Below are 27061 nucleotides of genomic sequence, written 5' to 3'. Positions count from 1 at the left end.
GAAGGAATGGGATTTTACACCTTTACAACTGCTGTCTGTCTGTTGTGTATCTTTAGTCTAAGCTTGTGAAGGAATTATACAAATCAGCCAATGTCGAATTCTTACTGCAGGCTCTATGACCAAGAGTTGCTCTCTTATTTGTGATGGATATTTATCTAATTAACTCTATGCAAGCAAACAATGCTCTTTTATTTTAAATACGTTGCCAACCCAAACCCCCACTTTAAGAAATATGATACAGAACAAGGTTAATGACTGGAATTATATAAAATGATACTTATAGGTCAGTCTAGGACAGCAGGAAATGTACAGTTTAAAGGAGATGATCACATATTTGATACTAAAAATACATAAATGAATCTGCTATATATTTTCACTTGCTTTTGTATGTTAAAGAGACACCAGAGGTGGCCAACGTAACTACCCTTTTAAAATTAAATTGATAATGGTTTAAAAATAGGCAAACTATTAAATTAATTTCATTATTAATTTTCTACTTATTCTGCTAATATATTACACAAAGATAAGCAGCAAGCAGACTTCTCCCAGGCAGGAGAGGCTCTAAGAATCAAGTCACTAATTCTGACATATAGAGGGGTTTCTTTCCATAGAACCTCAATCCTTGCCTCTGGTGTTGCACACGTGAGCTCTTATATACAATCATTGTCCACAACATATGCATGCCTCGGGCAGGTTATAACCAAGATGTTGTGAACGAAATATTCCCTGATGCTTTCCAAGCGTTATGGCGGTAAGAACATTATGGGAGATATAGCCCACAACATCTGGAGTGCTGAAGGTTTACCTACCCCTGGCCAAGACTAATTACAGATTAATACTCTTTTGCTTCTCCGTCTTATTAACTAGTCTCTTTTTTCTTATCTGTTTAATCGTGATGCCTTTTACCGGTTAGTTATCTGCTCCTCTGTGTCTCAATGGACAATCAGTGCTTACGATGAGAGGAAGCACTACAAGCACCAAAACATTATTTAGCTTAGTGTATTTGTTTTGGTGTATAAATCATACCCCCACAGTCTAATTGCTCAATTAACATAGAATGTGACGGCAGATAAGAACCATTCGGCCCATCTAGTCTGCCCATTTGGGAGTTAAATCACTTTGTTTATGCAGCTCTAGCCACACCTCCCTGACTGTGGCCTACACAGTCTTCCTACACATTTCCTCTAACGAGAAATTGAATGTTTAAACTTCCCTTATTGCACAGTAGGTTTTATTTAGAATTTCTAATCTCCTGCTCTGTTTATAGTCTGCTAGAGCCTGTAGGAACCTCCTGGGTCTGATTAAAGGAACACAATAGGCACCCAGACAAATTCATGTCAATGAAGTGGTCTGGAAGCAACTTCGCCCCCATCCCTTTTACCAAAGAACTGAAAACAATGCTGTTCAATATGACAGTGGTTCCGTAAAACACTGCAACGTTAATCAGGTGGTCTGAAGAGACCATTGAAGTGGTCTGGGTAGAGCGCCCCATCTATAAATATTGGCAATTTTTAGAAACTGCAATAATTGCACTGCAGGGATTACTTCACTAGAGGCGCTTCCAGGTCTCTAACGACATTGGATGGGAACCTCTGTGCTGTAAAGTGATAAGTATATTTGGATTTTTAACTCTTTCATTATGGTGGAGGTAACCCATACAGTTAGGGATAGGGACACTATAACATTGGAACACAGGTTTGTATTCCCAACACTATATTGTTCTTTTAACTCAAAAATAACAGGGAATTAAGTAGTGAGACAACAGGGGCATGATCTATACACTAAAACAGCTTAATTAATCTAAAGTTGTTTAGGTGCATAGAGTATCCCTTAAAACATATTCCATGTACATTGTTTATTAGACATTTTATTTTTTTGTGAATTATTGTACCTTTTTTTATTATTTTATCCTTTTTTCTTACACAAAAACTGCTAAAAATTACCTTTTTTTTTACCATTTTAACTTTTTGAATTCATAACAATGAACAGGAAGTGGGTGGAAGTGAGTGCTTAAAAAGACTACATAGAAAAGACGATCACGTATTTAATGAATCCCTTTAAAGTGAAAAAAACATGTAACTAACCTATTCTCCAAATTAAAACCTGAACAGAGCATTCTAAGCACAAATATGACCAGTTCTATCAAACTGCTGCATGCAGAGGCAAAAATGAGGAGGATGAGAGCATTTTGGTCTCTTTTTTTTTTTTTTTTCTTAACACACTTAGTGCATCAGATATAAAAACGTAATTATTGTGTGCATATTGACATAGCATAGTTAGCTATGCACTTTAAGTTCCCCACAAAATTGGATTTAATTTGCAAGTGCAATTAAATATGAGACTCATTAAACATCCAACTGTAGTGAATTGAAAACCCAAATTGTAAACATTAGGCAAAAGGGGTTGATTTGAAAAACCTCTCATACTCAGACAGTCACATTTTGTCTATTTCAGGCTGAATTTTGCATTACAGTTTCAACTCTACTACAAATTGATGTTTAGGAAAAAAAGCCCAGTTATAAAATCCCTAAAATTTGAAAATATAGAGATTAGCAAAGTAAAAACGAAAAAAGCACTTTTACTATAACATGCATCTAGATTTCCTGTTCCATTTAATATATATTTTATGCAGCAATATTATGGTCACCATTTAACAATAACTGCACTAGCCTCTATGCAAGATTACAGACACTTACAAAAATTTGTAAGCGTTTGAACTACCAAATCTAAAATAAAATAGATATCCCTACATACTACAAGGAAATTAATCTGAATTATCTTGTAGGAAGAACCCATAACACATGCATACCTTCCTGAAATGCAGCTTGCGGGGAGTATAGAGCCGTAACAGGCACCTTTCAAAATGGCGGCTACAGGAAATTCTGATTGTGGTTTGACTGATTATGAAAATAAAAGAACAAGACTGAAAGACGAAAGGAAACAAACACCTTGCCACAGACTGTTTAAGGAAGTTAATGAAATTACACCAATTCAAGAAAAAAAAAGGAAGTATCTGAAAACCCTATTTTAAAGCCTGCTGCGTTACCCCATGCAGATAAGCATTGACATTTACAAGCGCATATATACATGGGTTCCTTTAAAATAACCAGAATGATGATCACGACCTATGATCCTGACATGGGAATGCCCAAATGTCTATAGTTCAGTTCAGTTTTGTTGTCTTATCTTAACCTAAACACAGTCTGTAATGCAAGGGTTTCCAACCTAGCATGTGGGGCAAATATAAACAAAGCAATTTAAAAAAAACAAGTGTTTTATTTATAAATGGAGAAGATACAATGAAACAAATACAATAATATCTAGCAGGCACACAAGATAAATAAGGTACAAGTTACAATCTATTCATTTTTACTAATAGGTTTCTTTTTGAAGGACAATGTGAGGGCTGATATAAAAGGAACTGAAAAAATAAACAACAGGCTGGAAAAACCAGACTAGTTGAATATGTTACTGGAAATAATGATAATCGCTATACAAACTGAAACAGTAGTAACGTAGAAAACAAATAGAGTAGATAGAATCACATCTAATTCAAAGTGCAGTCTTGCCTTAGTGGCTCACCTCCAAATGTGTCTCTCTAATGGATACCGCTATCCCACTAGACCCAACGCTAGCTACTGTCTAATGACTTTATTAAAAGCTAAGTGCAGTGTCAAGACTAGTGGCTTGTGGGTCTATTAGTAGGTCAAACGTCATGCAACTGACGTGGGTATTTAGCATAAGGTTACACTCGGTCCTATAAAACTTACTCCGAGCTATAGCTGGTTAGAGTATTGAATAATCTGTAAAAATTGCAGATTGAACCGTCCTAAGTTCAAGCTAGCGACTAAGTGGAACGGCATATACAGGATAGCTAGGATAAATGCATATATCCCTCTCAATTTGTCGCTGTGGAGGTTAATGATATGCTTATCAGAGCTAAAGCCAGACAGTTATAACTTAAGGCATAGAAATTGTGCCCATTTAGCGAGGGCAAAAAAGATATGCAAGTACGCTGGGTATCTTTATATACCCCCTAACAGATAAGTTGGGGATAATATATATGTAATATCCAGAGTGAGGTATTTAGCCACTATAGAGGGCAAACAGGTACCTCTGGAAATATACCTCTCTCTATACTTGGACTTCCACAAAATATAGGGAATAAACTGCGAGTTAGCAGCTAATTTACATATATACAAAGTTATTCAAATAGGCATATCAAGTGTAACCAACAAGAGAGAAGGTGGAGGTGAAAAAATAAATAAATAAAGTTTAGAGTGCCTCTATGTGCAGAACCATACTTAGAATGTTGGTTGCCTGCACATAGTGATAGATAACCTAGTGAGGAAAGCACACAGTGAAAAGAAAAATGAGCCCAAAAGAGCCCGACGCGCGTTTCGGTGCTGGGATGCACCTTCGTCAGGGGCTAACTGGAGACTGCGTCTCGATCTCCTTTTAAGAGGGTTTAGGTCCCAGTGTCTCAAATTCTGTCCTATCAGAGGGTTGCTGTCATGCGCACTACGGGTCCCGGCCATCACGTGGTTATTATGCAAATAATGGTATTGAATGGGCTTGTATGAGCCGTTTTAACCGGCTCGGCGCTGGCAAACTTCGAGCACGTCCTTAAACCTCCGTAAACTAAGGGGGTAAGGACTGTTTGCGTACCGCCAGGGTACAAAGTATCGTGAGGATACGCCGTGGTAACGGCTTTAGTTAACTCATTACGTGCTGGGAAGAAGACTGAGCGGCTAATGTACACATTTTGGGGCTTAGCGTAGGTAGCGATCATGCCCTGTATTTGGCTCATGTCTATCCACAAATTGGGATATCCCTAGTTTGGTAGTAAGTTTAGGTATCCTGACCACGGAGAATTGGTAATTTAGGATAGTAGTAGGTTTGGGTATCCTGACCACGGAGAATTAATATTAGGGATGGAATCGAACATGGATGTTGGATAATAGGACAGAGGATCCATATACCCATAGAGACTTAATGTAGAAAAAAGGATCAATAAATAAATCGAAAAGGGAAAAAGGGAACTAAAAAAAGATACAGATTCTATATATACATATTAACATATTTACAAAAATGTACAGTTTGCATATAATGCTTAATGCAAAAATGAGGTAACGCTTGCTCGAATGTGTATGGCATTAATCAATTGTATTCTTGAGGGGGAAACCATCCCCAAATCATAATAATTGTGACTAGAGGGATGTGGTACACGCTATAAATCATAGAGACAGGTTATAGCTCTTTAATGAATAAAGAAACTAATGTTGTTTAGGTTGGTTTATATGAACGAAGTATAGGAGAATCCTTCATTAAGGCCAGAAGGGGAAAGGGTTTTTAATGTAAAAATCCAATAACTCTCTCTTTGGAGTAGTTTAGTATCTATATCACCCTTCCTCGGGCCTAATTTCATTTTTTCGATCCCATTGAACCTTATACCCTGGGCTGTGCCTCCATGTTTAAGTTTAAGATGTCTCGAAATGACAGTGTCTAAGTGTCTGGAGGGATTTACCGAATTTACGTGTTCAAGAATTCTTTTCTTGAACGGCCTAAAGGTCTTACCCACATACATGAGGCCACAGCTGCAGGTTAGGAGATAAATAAGACCTGTTGTTTGGCAATTAAAGAAGGTATTGACTTCATGTGTCTGTGTATTGGTGGAATTTGAAAATATTTTGGATTTCCTCCGAATATACCTGCATGCCTTACAGCGGCCACATTGAAATGTGCCTACTGCTGGTGTTCTTAGCCACGTGTTGTCTACTTTGGGTGATGAAAGATGACTAGGTACCAGTAGATCTTTTAGATTACGGCCTCTCCTGGCTGTGAGTGATACGCTTGGTGACAGGACTTCCCTAAGGTGCTGATCTTGGTAGATCAGTGGCCAGTATCTATTCAGAATGCCCTTGACTGGGTCCCAGCCTGCATCGAACGTGCCAATGCATCTAATCAGGTTTGGGGTCTTGTCCCTGAGAGGGTTGTCTTCTAGTAGGTCTTTACGCTCAGTCGTATTCAATACTCTAACCAGCTATAGCTCGGAGTAAGTTTTATAGGACCGAGTGTAACCTTATGCTAAATACCCACGTCAGTTGCATGACGTTTGACCTACTAATAGACCCACAAGCCACTAGTCTTGACACTGCACTTAGCTTTTAATAAAGTCATTAGACAGTAGCTAGCGTTGGGTCTAGTGGGATAGCGGTATCCATTAGAGAGACACATTTGGAGGTGAGCCACTAAGGCAAGACTGCACTTTGAATTAGATGTGATTCTATCTACTCTATTTGTTTTCTACGTTACTACTGTTTCAGTTTGTATAGCGATTATCATTATTTCCAGTAACATATTCAACTAGTCTGGTTTTTCCAGCCTGTTGTTTATTTTTTCAGTTCTTTCAATATTTAGGGGTTAAGCCCCAGGACATCCTCTGGAGTGTCCATTAAGGTGTATTTCCACCAGTGAGATAGTCCCATCTTTTTGGGCCTATTTTCATAAGTGGCAATTCTTCCGTTTTGTTTGTCTAATCCGGGTTTTAGTACCCATCACCTTTAAACATTGCTCGGATATGGCCGGTTTTCTATCCGATAAAGCTACTAGGGATGCTTGGTATACGGACATTGACTCCGTGTTCTCAGAGGGTCACCTCAATGAGAGCGTAACATACACTAACATTAACGCTGCATTTAACCACCTTACATACCTGTTCAAACAACAGATTAAAGCTGGTTGGGAAGTTGCTTCACTCGAAAAATATTTGAGCAAAGAACTAATACCAAGGGGCCTTAGAGTTCAGAATATCCCGGGTCCCCACATTGAAGGAACAGAATTCATAAAGGAGTGGGAAGAGGCAGCAAGCACTTGTTCCCGGAAGTTTATGAACATCTTAACTAGATCCGAGAAACAGAGACTCGACAAAATTAATAAAGAAGTCGATGACGAAATAGAGAAAATTGAGGTTTTCAAGACAGAGAGTAATTTCGCACAACTTGAAATAAAATTAAAAAGTCAATTAGAGAGATTTCAATCCTCAATTAAATCTAGGAAACACTCTAAATTTCTACGAGACACAAAGGACTTCCAAACAGGCAATATATACCAGAGGTCCAAACAGAGCAGGAGGGTAGAATTCGATCAGTTCTCCACATCGGAATACGATACGAGTGGCTCTGACCCAGAACTTGGTTCAGATAACGCCTCCACCCTACCTGAACCGAATCCCAGAAGTATCTTAAAAAAAAGGGAATCAATTTTTTAGCCAAGGCGAACCAAGAAGCAAGACCCCAGAGAAATACGAGGAGCAAATCCACAAGAGGTTTCCAACGGAGGAAAGCATACTAACTACAGAGAGTCAAATTATTAATCTTTCCTCCTATCAACTCACCACTTCAGAAACTCAGCTTCTCAGGAGGGGCTTGTCCTTTGTCCCTACACCCAAATTTGACAAGTTTGGGTGGACAAAGGACATTCACCTATTCGCCAGGAAGCTGGCTCTGCACAAATACCATTGCATTCAAAAAACTAAGCAAGCACTTAGATTGGGTCTAGAAGCCAGGGACATGAATCTACTTGACAATTTGGTGGAACTACTTGGCTGTAATGATCCATCTAACACTCAAGTAGCTCCATTCACCAAGTTAAAACCTAAAAGCAAGTTCACTCCACACATACCTGAATACAAATACATTGACCTATTTGTCGAATTATCGTGCAAAGAAATTGAAGCAATGGATATTAACTCAGAGCCTGGGTTCCATCCAAATAACTTGAAGGCACAAGAGGACAGAGCACTGGCTAAACTGAGGGCCAATGAGACAATTATCATAAAGCCTTCGGACAAAGGGGGGAACCTAGTAATACTAGATAGGGACAAGTATGTCCAAATGGTGAACATCACACTTGAAGATAAGGACACCTATGTGGCACTCCCCTCAGATCCCACTAACAGATTCCTACTTGAGCTCAAAAAGATTCTGGATCAGGCATTCCAAACCAACCTGATTAGCATTGATGAATATAAGTATATGTTCAACAAGAGACCCACCATCGCTACCTTCTACTCGCTGCCCAAGATACATAAGCAACAGAAAATACTAACAGGGAGGCCTATAGTATCAGGGAACAACAATCTTACCCAAAATTGCAGTATGTATGTGGAACAAATCTTGAATGGCCTGGTTAGGGCACTTCCCTCGTACGTCAGGGATACAAAGCAAATTTTGAAAATACTGGACGACCTGACAATACCCATTGGGGCTAAACTATGTAGTCTCGACGTAGAGGGTTTATACAGCTCTATACCCCACGAGATAGGTCTCAACAATATTAGATGGTTCCTTCAAACACGGGACATATCCCTCCATGACCATAATCAGTTTGTGCTGCAATTACTACAATTCGTTTTAACACATAACTATTTCCTCTTTGAGGGCACCCACTACCACCAGGTGAGAGGGACTGCGATGGGGACGACTTGTGCCCCATCATACGCCAACCTCCACCTGGGGTGGTGGGAACAAAATGTAGTATTTAGTTCCAAATTTGCCGCCTATCAGGACTATATCAGTCTCTGGAAACGTTATATAGATGACGTACTGATTGTGTGGACAGGACCAACTGAGGTGTTTGAAGATTTCGTCAAGGCTCTTAATTTGAATGACCAAAACCTGAAATTGACTCATGAGGTGGGAGATAACAAAATTAACTTTTTGGATTTGACTTTACAAATCATGGAAAGTGACAATAAACATATCTCCACCACTCTTTTCAGGAAGCCCACAGCGACCAACAATTTATTAAACTGGCAAAGCCACCATCCAACACCATTAAAATATGGAATCCCGGTGGGACAATATCTCCGCGTTAGAAGAAATTGTTCCACCATTGAGGAATTTAAAATTAAAGCCAAGCTATTAAGATCGCAGTTCAAGGTCAAGGGATACTCAAATAGATGTCTTAAAGCGGCATACTCAAGAGCACTTACGACTGAGCGTAAAGACCTACTAGAAGACAACCCTCTCAGGGACAAGACCCCAAACCTGATTAGATGCATTGGCACGTTCGATGCAGGCTGGGACCCAGTCAAGGGCATTCTGAATAGATACTGGCCACTGATCTACCAAGATCAGCACCTTAGGGAAGTCCTGTCACCAAGCGTATCACTCACAGCCAGGAGAGGCCGTAATCTAAAAGATCTACTGGTACCTAGTCATCTTTCATCACCCAAAGTAGACAACACGTGGCTAAGAACACCAGCAGTAGGCACATTTCAATGTGGCCGCTGTAAGGCATGCAGGTATATTCGGAGGAAATCCAAAATATTTTCAAATTCCACCAATACACAGACACATGAAGTCAATACCTTCTTTAATTGCCAAACAACAGGTCTTATTTATCTCCTAACCTGCAGCTGTGGCCTCATGTATGTGGGTAAGACCTTTAGGCCGTTCAAGAAAAGAATTCTTGAACACGTAAATTCGGTAAATCCCTCCAGACACTTAGACACTGTCATTTCGAGACATCTTAAACTTAAACATGGAGGCACAGCCCAGGGTATAAGGTTCAATGGGATCGAAAAAATGAAATTAGGCCCGAGGAAGGGTGATATAGATACTAAACTACTCCAAAGAGAGAGTTATTGGATTTTTACATTAAAAACCCTTTCCCCTTCTGGCCTTAATGAAGGATTCTCCTATACTTCGTTCATATAAACCAACCTAAACAACATTAGTTTCTTTATTCATTAAAGAGCTATAACCTGTCTCTATGATTTATAGCGTGTACCACATCCCTCTAGTCACAATTATTATGATTTGGGGATGGTTTCCCCCTCAAGAATACAATTGATTAATGCCATACACATTCGAGCAAGCGTTACCTCATTTTTGCATTAAGCATTATATGCAAACTGTACATTTTTGTAAATATGTTAATATGTATATATAGAATCTGTATCTTTTTTTAGTTCCCTTTTTCCCTTTTCGATTTATTTATTGATCCTTTTTTCTACATTAAGTCTCTATGGGTATATGGATCCTCTGTCCTATTATCCAACATCCATGTTCGATTCCATCCCTAATATTAATTCTCCGTGGTCAGGATACCCAAACCTACTACTATCCTAAATTACCAATTCTCCGTGGTCAGGATACCTAAACTTACTACCAAACTAGGGATATCCCAATTTGTGGATAGACATGAGCCAAATACAGGGCATGATCGCTACCTACGCTAAGCCCCAAAATGTGTACATTAGCCGCTCAGTCTTCTTCCCAGCACGTAATGAGTTAACTAAAGCCGTTACCACGGCGTATCCTCACGATACTTTGTACCCTGGCGGTACGCAAACAGTCCTTACCCCCTTAGTTTACGGAGGTTTAAGGACGTGCTCGAAGTTTGCCAGCGCCGAGCCGGTTAAAACGGCTCATACAAGCCCATTCAATACCATTATTTGCATAATAACCACGTGATGGCCGGGACCCGTAGTGCGCATGACAGCAACCCTCTGATAGGACAGAATTTGAGACACTGGGACCTAAACCCTCTTAAAAGGAGATCGAGACGCAGTCTCCAGTTAGCCCCTGACGAAGGTGCATCCCAGCACCGAAACGCGCGTCGGGCTCTTTTGGGCTCATTTTTCTTTTCACTGTGTGCTTTCCTCACTAGGTTATCTATCACTATGTGCAGGCAACCAACATTCTAAGTATGGTTCTGCACATAGAGGCACTCTAAACTTTATTTATTTATTTTTTCACCTCCACCTTCTCTCTTGTTGGTTACACTTGATATGCCTATTTGAATAACTTTGTATATATGTAAATTAGCTGCTAACTCGCAGTTTATTCCCTATATTTTGTGGAAGTCCAAGTATAGAGAGAGGTATATTTCCAGAGGTACCTGTTTGCCCTCTATAGTGGCTAAATACCTCACTCTGGATATTACATATATATTATCCCCAACTTATCTGTTAGGGGGTATATAAAGATACCCAGCGTACTTGCATATCTTTTTTGCCCTCGCTAAATGGGCACAATTTCTATGCCTTAAGTTATAACTGTCTGGCTTTAGCTCTGATAAGCATATCATTAACCTCCACAGCGACAAATTGAGAGGGATATATGCATTTATCCTAGCTATCCTGTATATGCCGTTCCACTTAGTCGCTAGCTTGAACTTAGGACGGTTCAATCTGCAATTTTTACAGATTATTCAATACTCTAACCAGCTATAGCTCGGAGTAAGTTTTATAGGACCGAGTGTAACCTTATGCTAAATACCCACGTCAGTTGCATGACGTTTGACCTACTAATAGACCCACAAGCCACTAGTCTTGACACTGCACTTAGCTTTTAATAAAGTCATTAGACAGTAGCTAGCGTTGGGTCTAGTGGGATAGCGGTATCCATTAGAGAGACACATTTGGAGGTGAGCCACTAAGGCAAGACTGCACTTTGAATTAGATGTGATTCTATCTACTCTATTTGTTTTCTACGTTACTACTGTTTCAGTTTGTATAGCGATTATCATTATTTCCAGTAACATATTCAACTAGTCTGGTTTTTCCAGCCTGTTGTTTATTTTTTCAGTTCTTTCAATATTTAGGGGTTAAGCCCCAGGACATCCTCTGGAGTGTCCATTAAGGTGTATTTCCACCAGTGAGATAGTCCCATCTTTTTGGGCCTATTTTCATAAGTGGCAATTCTTCCGTTTTGTCTGATATAAAAGGAGTAGTTGTTGGAGCATTATATCTTACAGGACCACTATAGTGCCAGGAAAACAAACTCGTTTTCCTGGCACTATAGTGCCCTGAGAGTGCCCCTACCCTCAGGGTCCCGCCAGGCTGAAGGGGGAGGAAGGGGTTAAATCCCTGGGGACTCTTTTCCTCCTTCGGTCGTTATCGGCTGAATGCGCATGCGCGGAAAGAGCTGCGCGCGCATTCAGTCAGTCCATAGGAAAGCATTCTCAATGCTTTCCTGTGGACGCTGGCGTCTTCTCACTGAAAATCACAGTGAGAAGCGCGGAAGCGCCTCTAGTGGCTGTCAGTGAGACAGCCAATAGAGGCTGGATTAACCCATATGTAAACATAGCTTCTCTGAAACAGCTATGTTTACAGCAGGCAGGGTTAAACCTAAATGGACTTTGCACCCAGACCACTTCATTAAGCTGAAGTGGTCTGGGTGCCTATAGTTGTCCTTTAAGAGGTCTGGAGCTGGACAATAGTGGTCTTGTGAGAAATCTTCCTGGAGCTACTGCTCACAGAGACAGGAGACGTATTTGTAATATTGTTAAGACAGGAAAGCAGGAAGGGGAATTAGATTTTCTAGTCCATCTAGGGACAAATGACTTGGCTTGTAATGAGGTTTCTGAGGTAAAGGAAGTGTTTTGTGTTCTTGCCAATGATATACGGCAGGTTGTGTCCACACGGTCATTCTCTAAATTTCTGCCTGTGCATAACTTTCAGAAAGTTGGGCGGGCGGACACATAAGGAGCAGCCTCATGGGGTTTGATGGAGCGGAGGTTTGTGTGTAAATATCAAAGGTTAATGTGCAGAGGTAGCGCGAGCTGGGTGTTAGGCGCAGGGCAGCGCGTGCGGCTGGTATCGACGATAAGCTTGCGCTCAGATAAAGGTTAATTGTGGCGTGAGCCACCTATCGGCGGGAACCGCAGGGGTATACATTTAAAGGCGCCAAAATTCAATTCAGCTTCTGCCAGAACAAAATTGAAAGTTGGCTATTGTAAGTATTAAGCTCAAGTCCCAGCCACCTCATGGTAGCTCTATTTGGAATAGAAATGAACTGTACAATAAAGATGGTTTGCATCTTTCTCAAAACTGCTCAGCGAGCAGTTCAGAGGTTTTGCTAGTAAGTATTTAAACTAGTGGGGGAGAGGGGGAACAAAAGGGTGATAAAACATCAATCCAATTTCCCACCAAAACAAGGACAGAAAGTAACTGTAGCAAGTGTGTTGAAAATGGTAAGCTTAGAGTCATGTCTAGAAATGCACGCAGTTTAGGGAATAAGATCCATGAACTTGTGGCAATAATGGCAACTGATAATGTCGATTTAGTGGCGGTTACTGAGACATGGTATAATGAGAAAAATGACTGGGATATAGCAATACCAGGGTTCTCTTTATATAGAAAAGACAGAGAAGGCAAGGAAGGGGGGGGGGGGGGGAGGTAGCCCTGTATGTGAAGGATAGCATAAAATCTAGCCTTATAAAAGTTAGTGAGGCGAACATAGAGTCCATTTGGGTTGTTAGAATTTGGAAATCACACTGTAATGTGTAGGCCCCCTGAACAATTAGAAGAGTTAGATAATCTACTAGTTGAGGAAATAGCTAAAATGACAATGAAGGGCGTAATTATCATGGGTGACTTTAAGCTACCGGATGTGAACTGGAAAACCAAAAGAGCTGCTTGTGCCAGGAGCACACATATTCTAAACTCTCTGCTGGGATTATCTCTAAAACAAGTCATTGAGGAACCAACTCTTAAGGACTAGATTTAGTGCTAACAAATGGAGATTTAGTATCAGATATTACTGTAGACGAAAGCTTAGGATCCAGTGATCATCAGTCAGTGTGGTTTAATATAAGAAAAGTGACACCACACAAAAACAAAAGATTTAGACTTTAGAAAAACAGACTTTTCTAAAATTTGGATATGCATAAAGGAGTCCTTATCAGACTGGAGCAGTTAAAATGGAGTCCAGGAGAAGTAGGATTATTTAAAAGTTGCACTGCTGAATGCAACAGAAAAGCTTAAGTTTAAGCATGCGTGGGATAGGCATAAGGCTATCCTAGCTATAAGATAAGACAAGAGACTAATTAAATGTATTTCTAAAATTGGGCAGACTATATGGACCGAATGGTTCTTATCTGCCGTCACATTCTATGTTTCTAAATACAACAATATCTAGCAGGCACACAAGATCAATAAGGTACAATTTATGGCTTATATTTAGAGGCCCTACCCGCTGCAAATGGGTGAAGGCTTGGGGGGCGGGGGAACAATAAATTGGACCTAATTCAGCCTCGTTCTGAGACAGTTTTCCAAAATCCGGACATTGTTAAATAGTGTAAACAATGCCTGGAGTTTGCACTCCCAATAGCCCCATGCACAGCCAGCTGGGTTTGCCCCATTCAGGCTGCATGTCAGCACTATTTCTTTTGACCATTTTCAAAATCCACTACACTGTTTTATACTGCCTGCTGTTGCAATATCTAGGATATAAGCAACCAGAAATAAATATGAATGTTTGACCATTAATTTAGTTTGAGTTGGCATGATAATGCATATAAACTTCCACTTTATCTCATCAACTCAGACTGGAAAGGCTATTGGCACCTGACACACTATGGTTAATGTCAAATTGTTCGGAAATGGCTTCACAAATTATTGTTGGGCAGCACCTGGGGACTCAGGTTACCATAACCACTACAGAGTGCTGCAGTGGTTAAAGTGCTTTGCCTTAGTGTCTTTTAAGGAAAATACTATTTTAATACAAAATGGAAGGGACTTACTAGTATCTAATTGTATTATCACAAGTCATTGCGAAGATTCGCAGTAAGTATTTTTTCCTGTGGTATCTCTTCTTGAGATGAAATTTTCAATATATTGTCCTTCTATAAGAGTATAAATTACCATTTGTTTAGTATAATCTACTTGATAGTTCATAATATGGATATTAATTATTACTTTAAAAAAATAAATGTAAAGTTCAAAGCTCAGTTCATATACACTTAAATATTAACTTGACATGCAGACATTTCCATTTCCTTTCTGTACTAGTATTCCCATTTCAGCATTTACATACTACATACTAGGCTTGGCCAACTTGCCACCATTTGCAAATAAATTTAATGCCAACTACACCTATTATCAGGGAGAGATTCATAATTTAAAATGCTTCCAGGTAAATTGTGTCTATAACCAGGACGTAAGTTTTAATGCACCATGGCATTACCATTTCTGCAGGTAGAAAGAAAGGTCTGCCTTTGTCTATGAACATTACTGTTAGCATAACAGTGAAACACAATATTAAACACACAGGGCCGGTGGATTTTTGCCGACCTATTCGCTCCATCCACTCTTACAGACCGACACACGCTGACCCAAGCAGACTGACCCATACCGACACACACTGACCCAAGCAGACTGACCCATACCGACACACACTGACCCAAGCAGACTGACCCATACCGACACACACTGACCCGTGCAGACGCACACATACAGGCACACAAACTGACCCATGCAGACGCACACACACTGACCCCATACCGACACACACTGACCCCATACCGACACACACTGACCCCATACCGACACACACTGACCCCATACCGACACAGACAGATCCCAGACAGACACACAATGACCCATACAGACACACAATGACCCATACAGACACACAATGACCCATACAGACACACAATGACCCATACAGACACACAATGACCCATACAGACACACAATGACCCATACAGACACACAATGACCCATACAGACACACAATGACCCATACAGACACACAATGACCCATACAGACACACAATGACCCATACAGACACACAATGACCCATACAGACACACAATGACCCATACAGACACACAATGACCCATACAGACACACAATGACCCATACAGACACACATTCTCTGAAATACATACATTAACCCTTTTACCTTAATTTCACATATCAGTGCTGTTCATGTGTTTCTGGCATCTTCATTGTGCCTAGTTGCCTGGCGGTGGATCATTCTCTCTGTCTTAGCCCCACTGCTATGCTCCCGCCCATTTCTCCTCACTTCCAGGGCAGGGTGAGGGGGCGAGCTAAAAATGAGTCCTTGCGCTGCCGCTGCAATGGATGTCTGTTCTACCAGCGCTAGTCAGCAGCCATGTAAATGTTCACTAACATGGCAGGAGGCCGCTCTAAATAATTAATACAACTCGATAGGTGGGCGGCCAAATGAGCAGTAAAGCAACTACCGGCACCCCCCCTCCTTAAGCTGCGCCCTAGGCGGATGCCTTCCAGGCCTAGGAGGCGCCGTAACCGGAAACACAGTAATCGAATGTTGCCTGCCTAACGACAAACTTTCCCTGGTCTAATAACATACTCATCGAGTTGTTAGAGGCTAGTGTTAAAAGAAAAGAAATTGCACATGGTAAAATGTTTGTAAAAATTACACTTACTAGTGTTCGTGTCTAATCACATATTTAATGTTGTGGTTCAGGCATTCAAGGGTCAAGTGCCTGGACCACAACTTTGTTTAACTATTACGGTGGGGGTACACAGTCCCAGGTCTGGTAGCACCGGGATCTCAATAAGAGTGCGTTATTCCCTTACTTTTTGATACATCGTAATCACATATTCAGGCATAAAAAACTCTCATAGTAAGATGAAAAACTCCAACAGACACACAAAGAAATAGCAACAGGGAATGTTATTTACTATAGAAAAGCAAGGGCATATCATGCTTTTACACCAGGAAACCTCTTTTTTTTTGCCAGCCAGCCACTAAGTACCTGTTGCTACTTTTATGGAGAATATAAAAGGACACCAGTCACCAGATCCATTATAGCCTAAGGGACTGGTTCAGGTGTCTAGAGTCTGTTCCTGCAGGTGTTTTAAGGTAAACACTGCCATTTCAGAAAAAAAGGCATTATTTACATTGCGGCCTAGGAACACTTCCAGTTGCAGTCACTCAGACTAGTCCAGTGTGCACGGAGGCGCTGAACATTCCTCATATAGATACATTGATTTAATGCTCCTCTATGAGGAGATGCTGATTGGCGCATCGGGGCATTTTGCCTTACATCCAAAATAGCCTCCAAATACTTTCTTTTGGGAAAGCATTGGATTGGATGAGGTTATCAAACTTGATGACCTCACACCTTATCTCCCACGCTGTGCCTGTCTCTCCACGTCAGAGCCAGAGACAGACGGGCACATTGTGGGAGAAAAGGGGAGTAAAAACACCTCTTCCATGTGATGTAAGGGGGGCTAGGGACCTTAAATAGTTTCAAACTATAGTGTCAGGAATACACGTTTCGGTTCCTGACACTATAATGTTTCTTTTAAAAAAAGAAAAAGAAAAACTCTTTGGTAAACATAGGGCTGGTTTGGTGTTTCTGATATCGTCACTACTTTGAAGGATATGTGCCAGGAAAATTATTACACTAATTTTGGAAACTGTGAATTAGCCTAGTAAATCTAGATCTAAAATCTAAATCGCTCGAAAGAAATACAAGCATAAATCATTTTATTTTAAATTTTTTACATTCTTTATTTTTGCATTGCAAAGATAATTTTATAAGCTGAGAACGACAGTAATTAGAGTATAACAAATAATTAAAAAATGACAATAAGAAAACTTTACTGACTATGTCATACAGTTGTACCTTTTTGTTTTTGTTATAGATAAAACATACAGAAGAAACAAGAGAAACCAGCGTAAATATTTTACTTGCTTACACTGGTTTTTATGTGCACTAATCAAGCAAAAAAAAATCTTAGTTTTAAGACTTTCAGTATTAGTTGTATGTTTTGAAAAGCTGATAGAAATCCTCTGATAGAAATGCTCTTTTTATTCAAATAAATGATATTGATAATAAGAATGTCAGTTATAATTAGCTATGGAAGGACTTACTAGCTGTAGGGAGGATGGTGTTGAGTTGAGGTTGCGAAGAGGTAAATAATCTGTACCATACTGAAGCGAGACATGTTTCCTGATTTCTGCTGAAGAATGCCTTAATACGAGAAGAAAACCAAAAAGAAAAAAAAAAACCCATTACGACAAGGATACCATATCATTATTTATACAGAGTTAGTTAGTTTCAATGACATATGCTGCTACATACACATGGCATAATTTTCCAACATAGAAACATAGAATGTGACGGCAGATAAGAACCATTCTGCCCATCTAGTCTGCCCAATATTTCTATGGGAACACCAACCCTGTTGAAAATCTTAGTATCATCAGCAAAAAGACATACCTTACCATCAAGACCTTCTGCAAGATCACTAATAAAAATATTAAAGAGGATGGGTTCAAGTACAGATCCCTGAGGTACCCCACTGTTAACTAGACCTTGCTTCGAATATACTCCATTGACTACAACCCTCTGTTGCCTGTCACTCAGCCACTGCCTTACCCATTCAACAATATTGGAATCCAAACTTAAAGATTGCAGTTTATTGATAAGCCTTCTATGTGCAACAGTGTCAAAAGCCTTGCTGAAATCTAGGTAAGCAATGTCTACTGCACCACCCGGATCTATTATTTTAGTAATCCAACCAGAAAAATGAATAAGATTAGTTTTGCATGATCTCCCTGATGTAAACCCATGTTGTCTCTGATCTTGAGATCCATGTGATTTTAAATGTTCACCAATCCTATCTTTTAACATGGTTTCAATTACTTTACCCATTACTGAAGTAAGGCATACTGGCCTATAGTTTCACGACTCCTCCCTACTACCTTTCATGTGAATGGGTACAACAAGCATGCCAAACTCAAAGGGTAGTACGGGCCAAATAAACAAGGTTTAAGTTTATGTGTGCCGGAAAAAAAACAACTTGCATTTTCATAGAAACGTTGTTTTGAAAAGTACCGTATATAAAAAAAATAAAAAATAAACCCTACTAAACCCCAGTCCCCCCTCTACACTAAATTTCAGTGCCCCTCTCTATACTAATTCGCAGTCCCCCCCCCTCTATACTAAATTCTAGTCCCCCCCCCCCCTCTACTAAACCCCGGCCCTTGTTTAAAAAAACAAAAAACAATATTAGCCAACACTTGCCGCTGCCAGGATGCGACTCTGCCTCTGCTATACCCCTAATGGCACCATCCGCACCCTGTGCCAAAGCGCATCATTCCGCTACTCCTTGAAACCCTGTGAAGGTGGAGCACGTTGACGTCACGTCAGAAAGTGATGTGGCTTTGCGTGCCTTCGTGCACATCCAGGTCTTCCACTGTCCAGCCGCGGCCATCGCAACACTGACCAACACACACTCACTGACTGTGACACACTCACCCTGACACACACACACACACATTCTCTGACAGACACACACACTGACACATTCTTGCACACTCACATAATTTCATTTATATACCTTTGGGAACTGGTGTGGGAATCTTCTCTAGGGAGGTCTCACTTCCTGCTCCCCCACGCGTGCAGTTTAGTGATGCCGGGTGCCAGAATGACGTCATATTCCGGCATCACTACAGAGGGCGCACGCGAGGGAGCAGTGAAGTGCAGGAAAACTGAGCTCCCTCGCTGCAGCCAGGTTCGTCTCCTCCTGGCCGGGCAATTTTTAGCAGAGTAGGCACCTGCAATGTGGGGAGAACAGGTGCCTACTCTGCCTTAACATTTCAAACTTAAAGCTCGCTACGCCGCAAATATATTGATTGTGGGCCGCGCGTTTGACATGCTTGGGGTACAACATTTGCCAATTTCCAATCTTCTAGGACTACTCCTGTTAACAATGATGGGTTAAATAAATCTGTTAATGGTTTTGCTAGTACACCACATGGTAACACCAGTACCATAAAAACACTAACCAACATCACTTTTTCCCATTTGAGGTTTAGTACAGAGCACCACATGCTGTTACCTGTAAAGCACATGTAAGCTTTTTCAAAGCACGATTTAGGCAAAATGGGCCAATCAGTTTGAAGGTCTTCTCCTTTGCCCTCTGTCGTTTTATATGATCAGTTTTACAGAATAAAATATATATAATCCAAAGCAAAATCACTAAACTAGCGGGCTTAGATGAAAGGGAAACTTTATGCACCGTTGTGTTTTTATTGTTTTCAAGGACATAACACATAGTTAATCAGATATGTAGACCTATTTATTGAGGCTTAAAAAAAGAATCAAGAGGTTTGTGGTTTCCTGGTTCAACATCTACCAAACAACAAATTGTAAAACATTTCTAGTGCCATGGATACAACAACCTGAAATGAATCTGTCTGATAAATCAATTTATACATGGCATGCGTTCACTCAAGCATGAATTCATCCTGCTCCAGAGCACAACTATTACCTCGGCCTGGCTGAGAATGGTATGATTTCCAAAAACATTGCCGTTTCTCCCACAGCAGGGATAACACCGCTGTTGGATTCTTATGGCAGGTAGCAATTGTTTTGAATCGGGATCAAAAGTAATTACATTTCAAAAAATGGTAATTTCAAACTTTAGACCAAAATGGTTTAATTAGAAACATTCTCCATATAGAAATAGGTTTTGACTTATGTTGTTTTGGCCTAAAAAGTGAATTTTCTTTGAATTACAAGCAGTCCATAGTTTGGTATAAGAACATTTGAGCGTACTAAACTTTTAACAGGCCACAAATCTCTCCTCCTCTTCTCTGTACAGAATCATATTTTCTCCTCCCCATTTTTAACGCCTTGTTTTTTTTCCTTAATGCATATGATTTTGCATATGTGGTCATATAAAGGGGCTTCAGATGGAGGTGACCACAGGAAAGTATAAAATCGAACAGGTTTTGGATAGTGATGTCAAGTAATGTCACTTTAATTGTAATTTTAATTTGGTATAGAGCAGATATATGATATGCATCGTCAGTGCAATGCAATGGAAATTTCCCCCGAACATAGACAAGCGCAGCAGAGCAGGGAATCTCTCAAATCTACGTTCGGGGAAGGTTCCTCAAACATAGATTAGACTGATTCCCTGCTCTGCTGCGTTTTTCTATGTTCGGGGAAATTTCCCTGAACGTAGACATACGCACCAGCGTAGGGAATCCCTCTAATCCATGTCCGGGGGAAATTCTCCAAACATAGACCAGCTCTCTAACGTGGGAATCCATTGAATCCCCAGGCTAGAGAGCTGATCGTAAGTGTGAACTGTCGTAAAACAGGTAGGTCGTAAAGTGAAGACTTAAAACAACATGGCCATATGGTGGAACTGAATCCCCAGATTTGTTTGCTGAAATTGGTGATTTTAAGTAGCCTAATAAAATGTAAAACTGTAATTGTATGTGTGCACTGTTCCTTAATCTATATATGGTCTCTTAGCCAGAACTTCTCCGGAAGTGTGATTTACATGTATTTAAACTCTACAACAAAAGGACCTCTAACAAATCACTAGTTATTTCTACCTTCACTGCTCACCTCATACCAGTAAAATCTTCAACATCATTTACTGAAGGTGAGAACAAACAGGAGCAACACCAGTTAAAAAGTTCCATTGTATATGATCTAATTTTTATGAGCAAGACAATCTATACGATACAATGTACATTGCATTTACATATAATAAGCTACTAGGGTAAACTTTCTAAATATATACTAGTAGTGTATCAAATAAACAGCTTCTAGATTTTAAAAGGATATTAATGTTCTCTTGTAAGTGGAGGTTAAATACCACAGCACACAAGCTTATTCATACCAAGCAGGATTCAAGGTTAATTTAGCACAGGACATCCAGTGCTACACAGAGTCATACTGTCATTAAGTACACAGGCCGAGTGTATCTTTTAAAGCTTCTTTGCAGTCTTGTTGCTGCTGCATAAAAGTTATTTTTTAGTTTAAATTTAATTTTTTTTTTTTCTGTTATAAAGATAGACAGGGTTATTTACTACAACATAAATTTGGATCTCACCAAGGAAGATCTCAATTTAGGTCAAAATAATTAACATGGATACATTTTGGTAATATAATCTGTGAATTTCCTAGTGAATTCCCAGCAATTCAGAGTCTATTAAATATCCTTTTCAAACTTTATGGGGGAAAAACAAAAACACATAAAACAGAGTTGAAATATTACTGAAATTCTAAAGCAATGAGATATGCACAAAATAAAAGGTCTACTTAGTCTAATGGGCATGACATTTTTTGGAAAAATGTGTAACTCGCCAAAGCTTATAAAAGCTTCCACCACCACATATTACCATGTTTATGCTAGGTCTTAGTACAAGAGATCATCTGTGATGAGTCCCGTAGTCTCATGGGACTTTTCATAGTCTCCCATATTGTATTCTCCATTAACTATTAACCATCAGGTAACGATCAGGCAGCACCCACAAAGGGGTAGCCATTATTTTCCACAGTACTGTACCATAGGTTTACAAGATGATAAAAAGTTCATCTCACAAGTTTGATATTCAGGAACAAGTGGAATGAGGGCTATGCACACATGACGTTACACTCTAAAAGACATAGTGTAAAGATACACAACAGGTAGAAAAAGGTATTCTGCATATGACTATGGGAAGGGTGATTGAAGAATGAGAATGACTGTGTCAAAGGAGAGAAGTGAATGGGTTAATTAAAGGAACATTTAATTGTCAGGAACACAAACATGTATTCCTAACACTATACTATTTAACGAACTAACTATTTAGCTCTCCGTCCCCTCTTTGATTGCACTGAAAAGGTGTTTCACACCTTTTCTGCCACGCTGTGCTTGTCCCGCCACCATGGCTGAGATCATCAAATTTGATCATCTCAGCCAATCCAATGCTTTCACAGCAGAGCTGCGCCAATAGGCATCTCTTAATAGAGATGCACTGAGTCAATGTATCTCTATAGGGAACATTCAAATCCTTTATGCAGAGCGTGGATAGACTGAATGGCAGTGCTGCTCACAGTGAAGAGCTGGACTAGAAAGCACCTCTAGTGGCCATCTTAGTGAATGCAGCAAGAGGTGTTCCTAGGCAACAATGTAAACACTGCTTTTCTTTAACAGGCAGTGTTACATTAAAAAGACTGCAGGGGGGGCGGAGCCTGCTACTAGACCCGTGCGGACGCCATATCGCTTAGCTCCCAACTCTAACTTAATCCAAGCAATATCAAACTTTCCAGCACCCATCCAGCCTTGCCACTTACCAAACGGGCACCGGCACAGTTAACCGCACCACCCGATGCCTTTCTTCCAGCCGCAACGACTGCAGAAAAGGAGACGCAAGAACGGGGCCTACCAAACGCCATTGATCCCCGGCCTCGCGGAAATCCTGTGCGGACACCCGACGGAGCTCGGGAAAAACAACTATCTGTGGGAACAACCAATCGTCCCTGCTCACACACCAGCCATGGGGCGCCGTTCTCAAAAACCACAACGTACACCTGGGGACAGGGACATAGGGGCTATGTTACAACGGCCTACTAACTCTAAGCCAGCTGCCATGGCAGAAAGGCCGGACCTCACCCAGGCACCCAATACAGCTCAACAGAGCCCCAATCTATCTGGCTTGTCTCAGATACGACAGCCGGACAAGGCACCCAACATGAAACAACCAGATCCTGTCCCCTCTGAGCTCCCCCTGACTCCACCACCTGCAAGGCCGCAAATCCAGGCAAACCAGGGCTCTGATTCTCAGGAGCACACCCAGGCACTGCAGCAGATGAGTGCACACACTACAACACTGCACAGACCTGGCTCCCCAGGGCATTCACAAGAGCCACAGACACCACCACTGGAGTCCACAGATGACTCAGCCCCAACCACCAAACGAGACCTCAAAATCCTTCTAGCAGCGATCCACAAACTCCTGGCAGCTGACTCAGCCATCCTCAAGACTGAACTACACACAGTCGCAGAAAGGGTGAGAGCCACGGAAGAAGTAGTAGTGAAAGTCCACACTCACATGAATCAAATGGAAGACACCATCAAACAAATACAGCAACAACATACCTACCTGGCAATTAAAATGTCAACCATTGAAGACCAACAGCGCCGCTCCCATATCAAAATCCGGGGCATACCCATGACGATCTCTGGCGACGAGCTGCCGCACTATGTCAGGTGCCTGCTGACTACTGTGCTGCCACACTCACTCGTAAAGAAAATCCTAATTGACGGAGTGTATCGCTTACCTAGCGCCCCACACCTAAAAACACCACCAGCCAGAGATGTTATCCTCAGATGTGTCACTGTACAAGACAAACTACACATAATGGCGGGGCTGAAAGGCAAGACACCACTGCTATTTAAGAACTCCTCATTAACATTCTTCCAGGACCTATCAAAAGCTACCCTCTTGTGGCACAAAACCTAAGGACCGCTCACCACACAAATACGTTCAGCAAATATAGCTTACAGGTGGGGCGCTAACGGAACTTTGGAGATAACCCATAAAGGAACCACACATGTTCTAACTTCAGTGGAGGAAGCAACACCCCTCCTAGACACCCTGGGACTGTCTAACCCCACGAACGCGACATGGAACAGACCTCAGACGAGGGCCTGGGACCCTGAGAACACCACCCCGTTTGAACCGGGACACAGCGGATCACAACACCCGGTGCCGTGAAAGGTGTGAATTGACACCACGAGCCTTACCAACATAATAGTAGCATACCTTCCATGATATGACTTTAATGTTTACTTTACGTTTTAGTTGGTTATTCATTTTTTTTTTCACCACCACCAGAACCAGCACAAACTGTGCCCAAACACTTGGCGTCAAGAAACCCAACACCCCTCCTCCCCCCGCTGCCCCCTTGGTTAGGGGTGATCAATCAATGCAAAAGCACCACCTGCGACAGATTCCCCCACTCAGCACAACTTGAAGAACTAGACAAACGAACACGGTTTTACCGCAACACAGACACCATAATCATGCCAACACACCACCGCACACACGGAGCGCTAATATCAGCAGACCCACAACCCGCAGGTGCTGACACCAAACATAAGGCTTCACCCTAAACACAAGGGTATACAAAACATACTGACACATCTAGACAGCGCATCATTTAAAGTTTAATATGTTGATGTTATTTCTGAATGTTATTGCTTGACCCAAAATTGGTGCAAAACTTAAACGGAATTGTATCTAAATATTTTTGGAGCACTTACATGCACACCTGTATGTGAAACTAAAATATCAAGCACCAAAAATGAAAAATAAAGACTACAGGGACATGCTACAGGCACCAAAACCACTACTTCAAGCTGTAACGGTTCTGGTGACTAAAGTGTCCCTTTATTATGCACTCCTGAAGTGGTGGGTTTTTCTTTTCATTTAAAATGATTGAAGAGTTAGGGAAAGCCTTCTAGATTGATGCAGGGAATACCATAAAAATGGTCCAGCCCTAGGGAAATCCTGACTAGTGTATCCCTGTAGAAGTTCTCCCTTCCACTTGAATTATAATTGATGGCTGGGGGCATTCATAAATCAATTCATAAAACTGTGGTCTTTTTTTAAATAGACAATTTTATAAATTGGGACAGGGGGGACCTCCTCTTAATTTAGCAAGCAAACTGAAGTACTTTAGAGGTCTGGAGTATCCATTTAATGTAAATGTAAAATGGAGAGCAATTAAACAAGACAAACATATTTCATACCTTTTCATTACAAGTTTAGAACTGAAATCGAATTCAAATGTGCAGGACTCACCAAGTGCTGTCCCACAGTAAGCTGCCAGACGGTTTATAAATGATTTTACATGTAACCTGGTTCTGTAGAATGTCTGTAGTCTTTCTGCTCAGCACTAATATGCTAAAGTGAAAGTGTCCTGCATATTTGGAAACTATTCGTAGGTTGAGATTTTCATACACATATTTAATAAATCGCAAATCTGGTTGAAATTCTGTTATCGTAACTAAATAAGCACATCTCATTTTGCATCATCACGTCCCATGATAGGAGCGACCATACTGCCCAGGTACTGTAGAAGCTTTCCAAAGATGTGATTATGAACCAGACAAGAAAGATGAAGAGTACATCTGGATTCGAGAGTTAGCCAATTTAATTGTTTCAACATATCACAATGATGTGTACTATAGTACTGAAATCCAGGTAAGAGTCTCAGTCATTCAGAGGCTTTGTTTCAAAATCAGCTCACTCATACATCTGGTGAACAATGCCCACCCAAATTGTGTAGTCCTAATACCTTCTGCCCCAATGGTCCCTGATTATTTTTGCTTGTCAGGAAGCATGTGGGCTTTAATGACTAACACGGTCTCTCTCTAAAGGCTCTCTCAATTACAGGAGAAAGATTGAAATTAGACAGCAGTTGAAAACAGTGGGTGATTCCCAAATCTTTAACTGCTTTAATCTGTGTTTATACACACACACACACACATATATATATATATATATATATATATATATATATATATATATGTTTATTGAAAACAAAAATGTTGCAATGTGTAAAAAACAACAGCTGTAGTTGATGAAATGAGAGATGTGACTTTTCCAACATCCATAACAGAACTTGGAAAGCAAGTTCAGGCAGAGTAACATTTCTAAAGGCTCTTTTCGAAGGCAAATGTGAAGAAAATTATATTTTTATATATACACACAAAACAATAGTAAATCTGGCACTCAATCCTGAAAAAAATAAACAAAAGAACTTACACCAAGGTGCTGCTCTGCTCTGAGTATATAGAATGTGTCAAAGATGAGAGCACTCAATGGATTTCCAAGTCAAAATAGTGTATTCAAAGTGTTGCCAATGGTCGAAACGTTGATCCACATTGGCAACATTTTGAATACACTATTTTGCCAATGTGGATCAACGTTTCGACCATTGGCAACACTTTGAATACACTATTTTGACTTGGAAATCCATTGAGTGCTATTTTGACTTGGAAATCCATTGAGTGCTCTCATCTTTGACACTATATCAAAGATGAGAGCACTCAATGGATTTCCAAGTCAAAATAGTGTATTCAAAGTGTTGCCAATATTCGAAACGTTGATCCACATTGGCAACATTTTGAATACACTATTTTGACTTGGAAATCCATTGAGTGCTCTCATCTTTGACACATTCTATATACTCAGAGCAGAGCAGCACCTTGGTGTAAGTTCTTTTGTTTATTTTTTTCAGGATTGAGTGCCAGATTTACTATTGTTTTGTGTGTATATATAAAAATATAATTTTCTTCACATTTGCCTTCGAAAAGAGCCTTTAGAAATGTTACTCTGCCTGAACTTGCTTTCCAAGTTCTGTTATGGATGTTGGAAAAGTCACATCTCTCATTTCATCAACTACAGCTGTTGTTTTTTTACACATTGCAACATTTTTGTTTTGAATAAACAACCTCTTGACATCATCAGA

The 27061-nt window shown here is 40.5% G+C and overlaps 1 protein-coding gene across 5 annotated transcripts in view; it reads right to left on the bottom strand.

Moving 5' to 3' along the window:
- DOCK8 (dedicator of cytokinesis 8) overlaps nt 1-27061 on the bottom strand; it is a 172753-nt gene that overhangs the window by 129484 nt on the left and 16208 nt on the right. For 2 of the 5 annotated variants that reach the window (XM_063455068.1, XM_063455070.1), the window contains exons 2-3: nt 17665-17764; nt 2810-2897 (exon numbers count right to left, since the gene is read on the bottom strand). The exons of 1 other annotated variant lie outside the window; for it this stretch is intronic. In XM_063455068.1, coding sequence (XP_063311138.1) covers nt 2810-2897; nt 17665-17738 — 162 coding nt within the window. In that variant the 5' untranslated portion in view covers nt 17739-17764. Of the gene's footprint in view, nt 1-2809; nt 2898-3046; nt 3055-17664; nt 17765-27061 lie in introns of those variants that run through there. 2 more of the 5 variants (XM_063455069.1, XM_063455072.1) reach the window with 2 other exon arrangements.

The sequence above is a fragment of the Pelobates fuscus genome, chromosome 5, assembly GCF_036172605.1.
Source record: "Pelobates fuscus isolate aPelFus1 chromosome 5, aPelFus1.pri, whole genome shotgun sequence".
In the NCBI taxonomy this organism is placed as follows: domain Eukaryota; kingdom Metazoa; phylum Chordata; class Amphibia; order Anura; family Pelobatidae; genus Pelobates; species Pelobates fuscus.
Note: the sequence above shows the minus strand (reverse complement) of the source record. Positions and strands in the feature narration are given on the sequence as shown.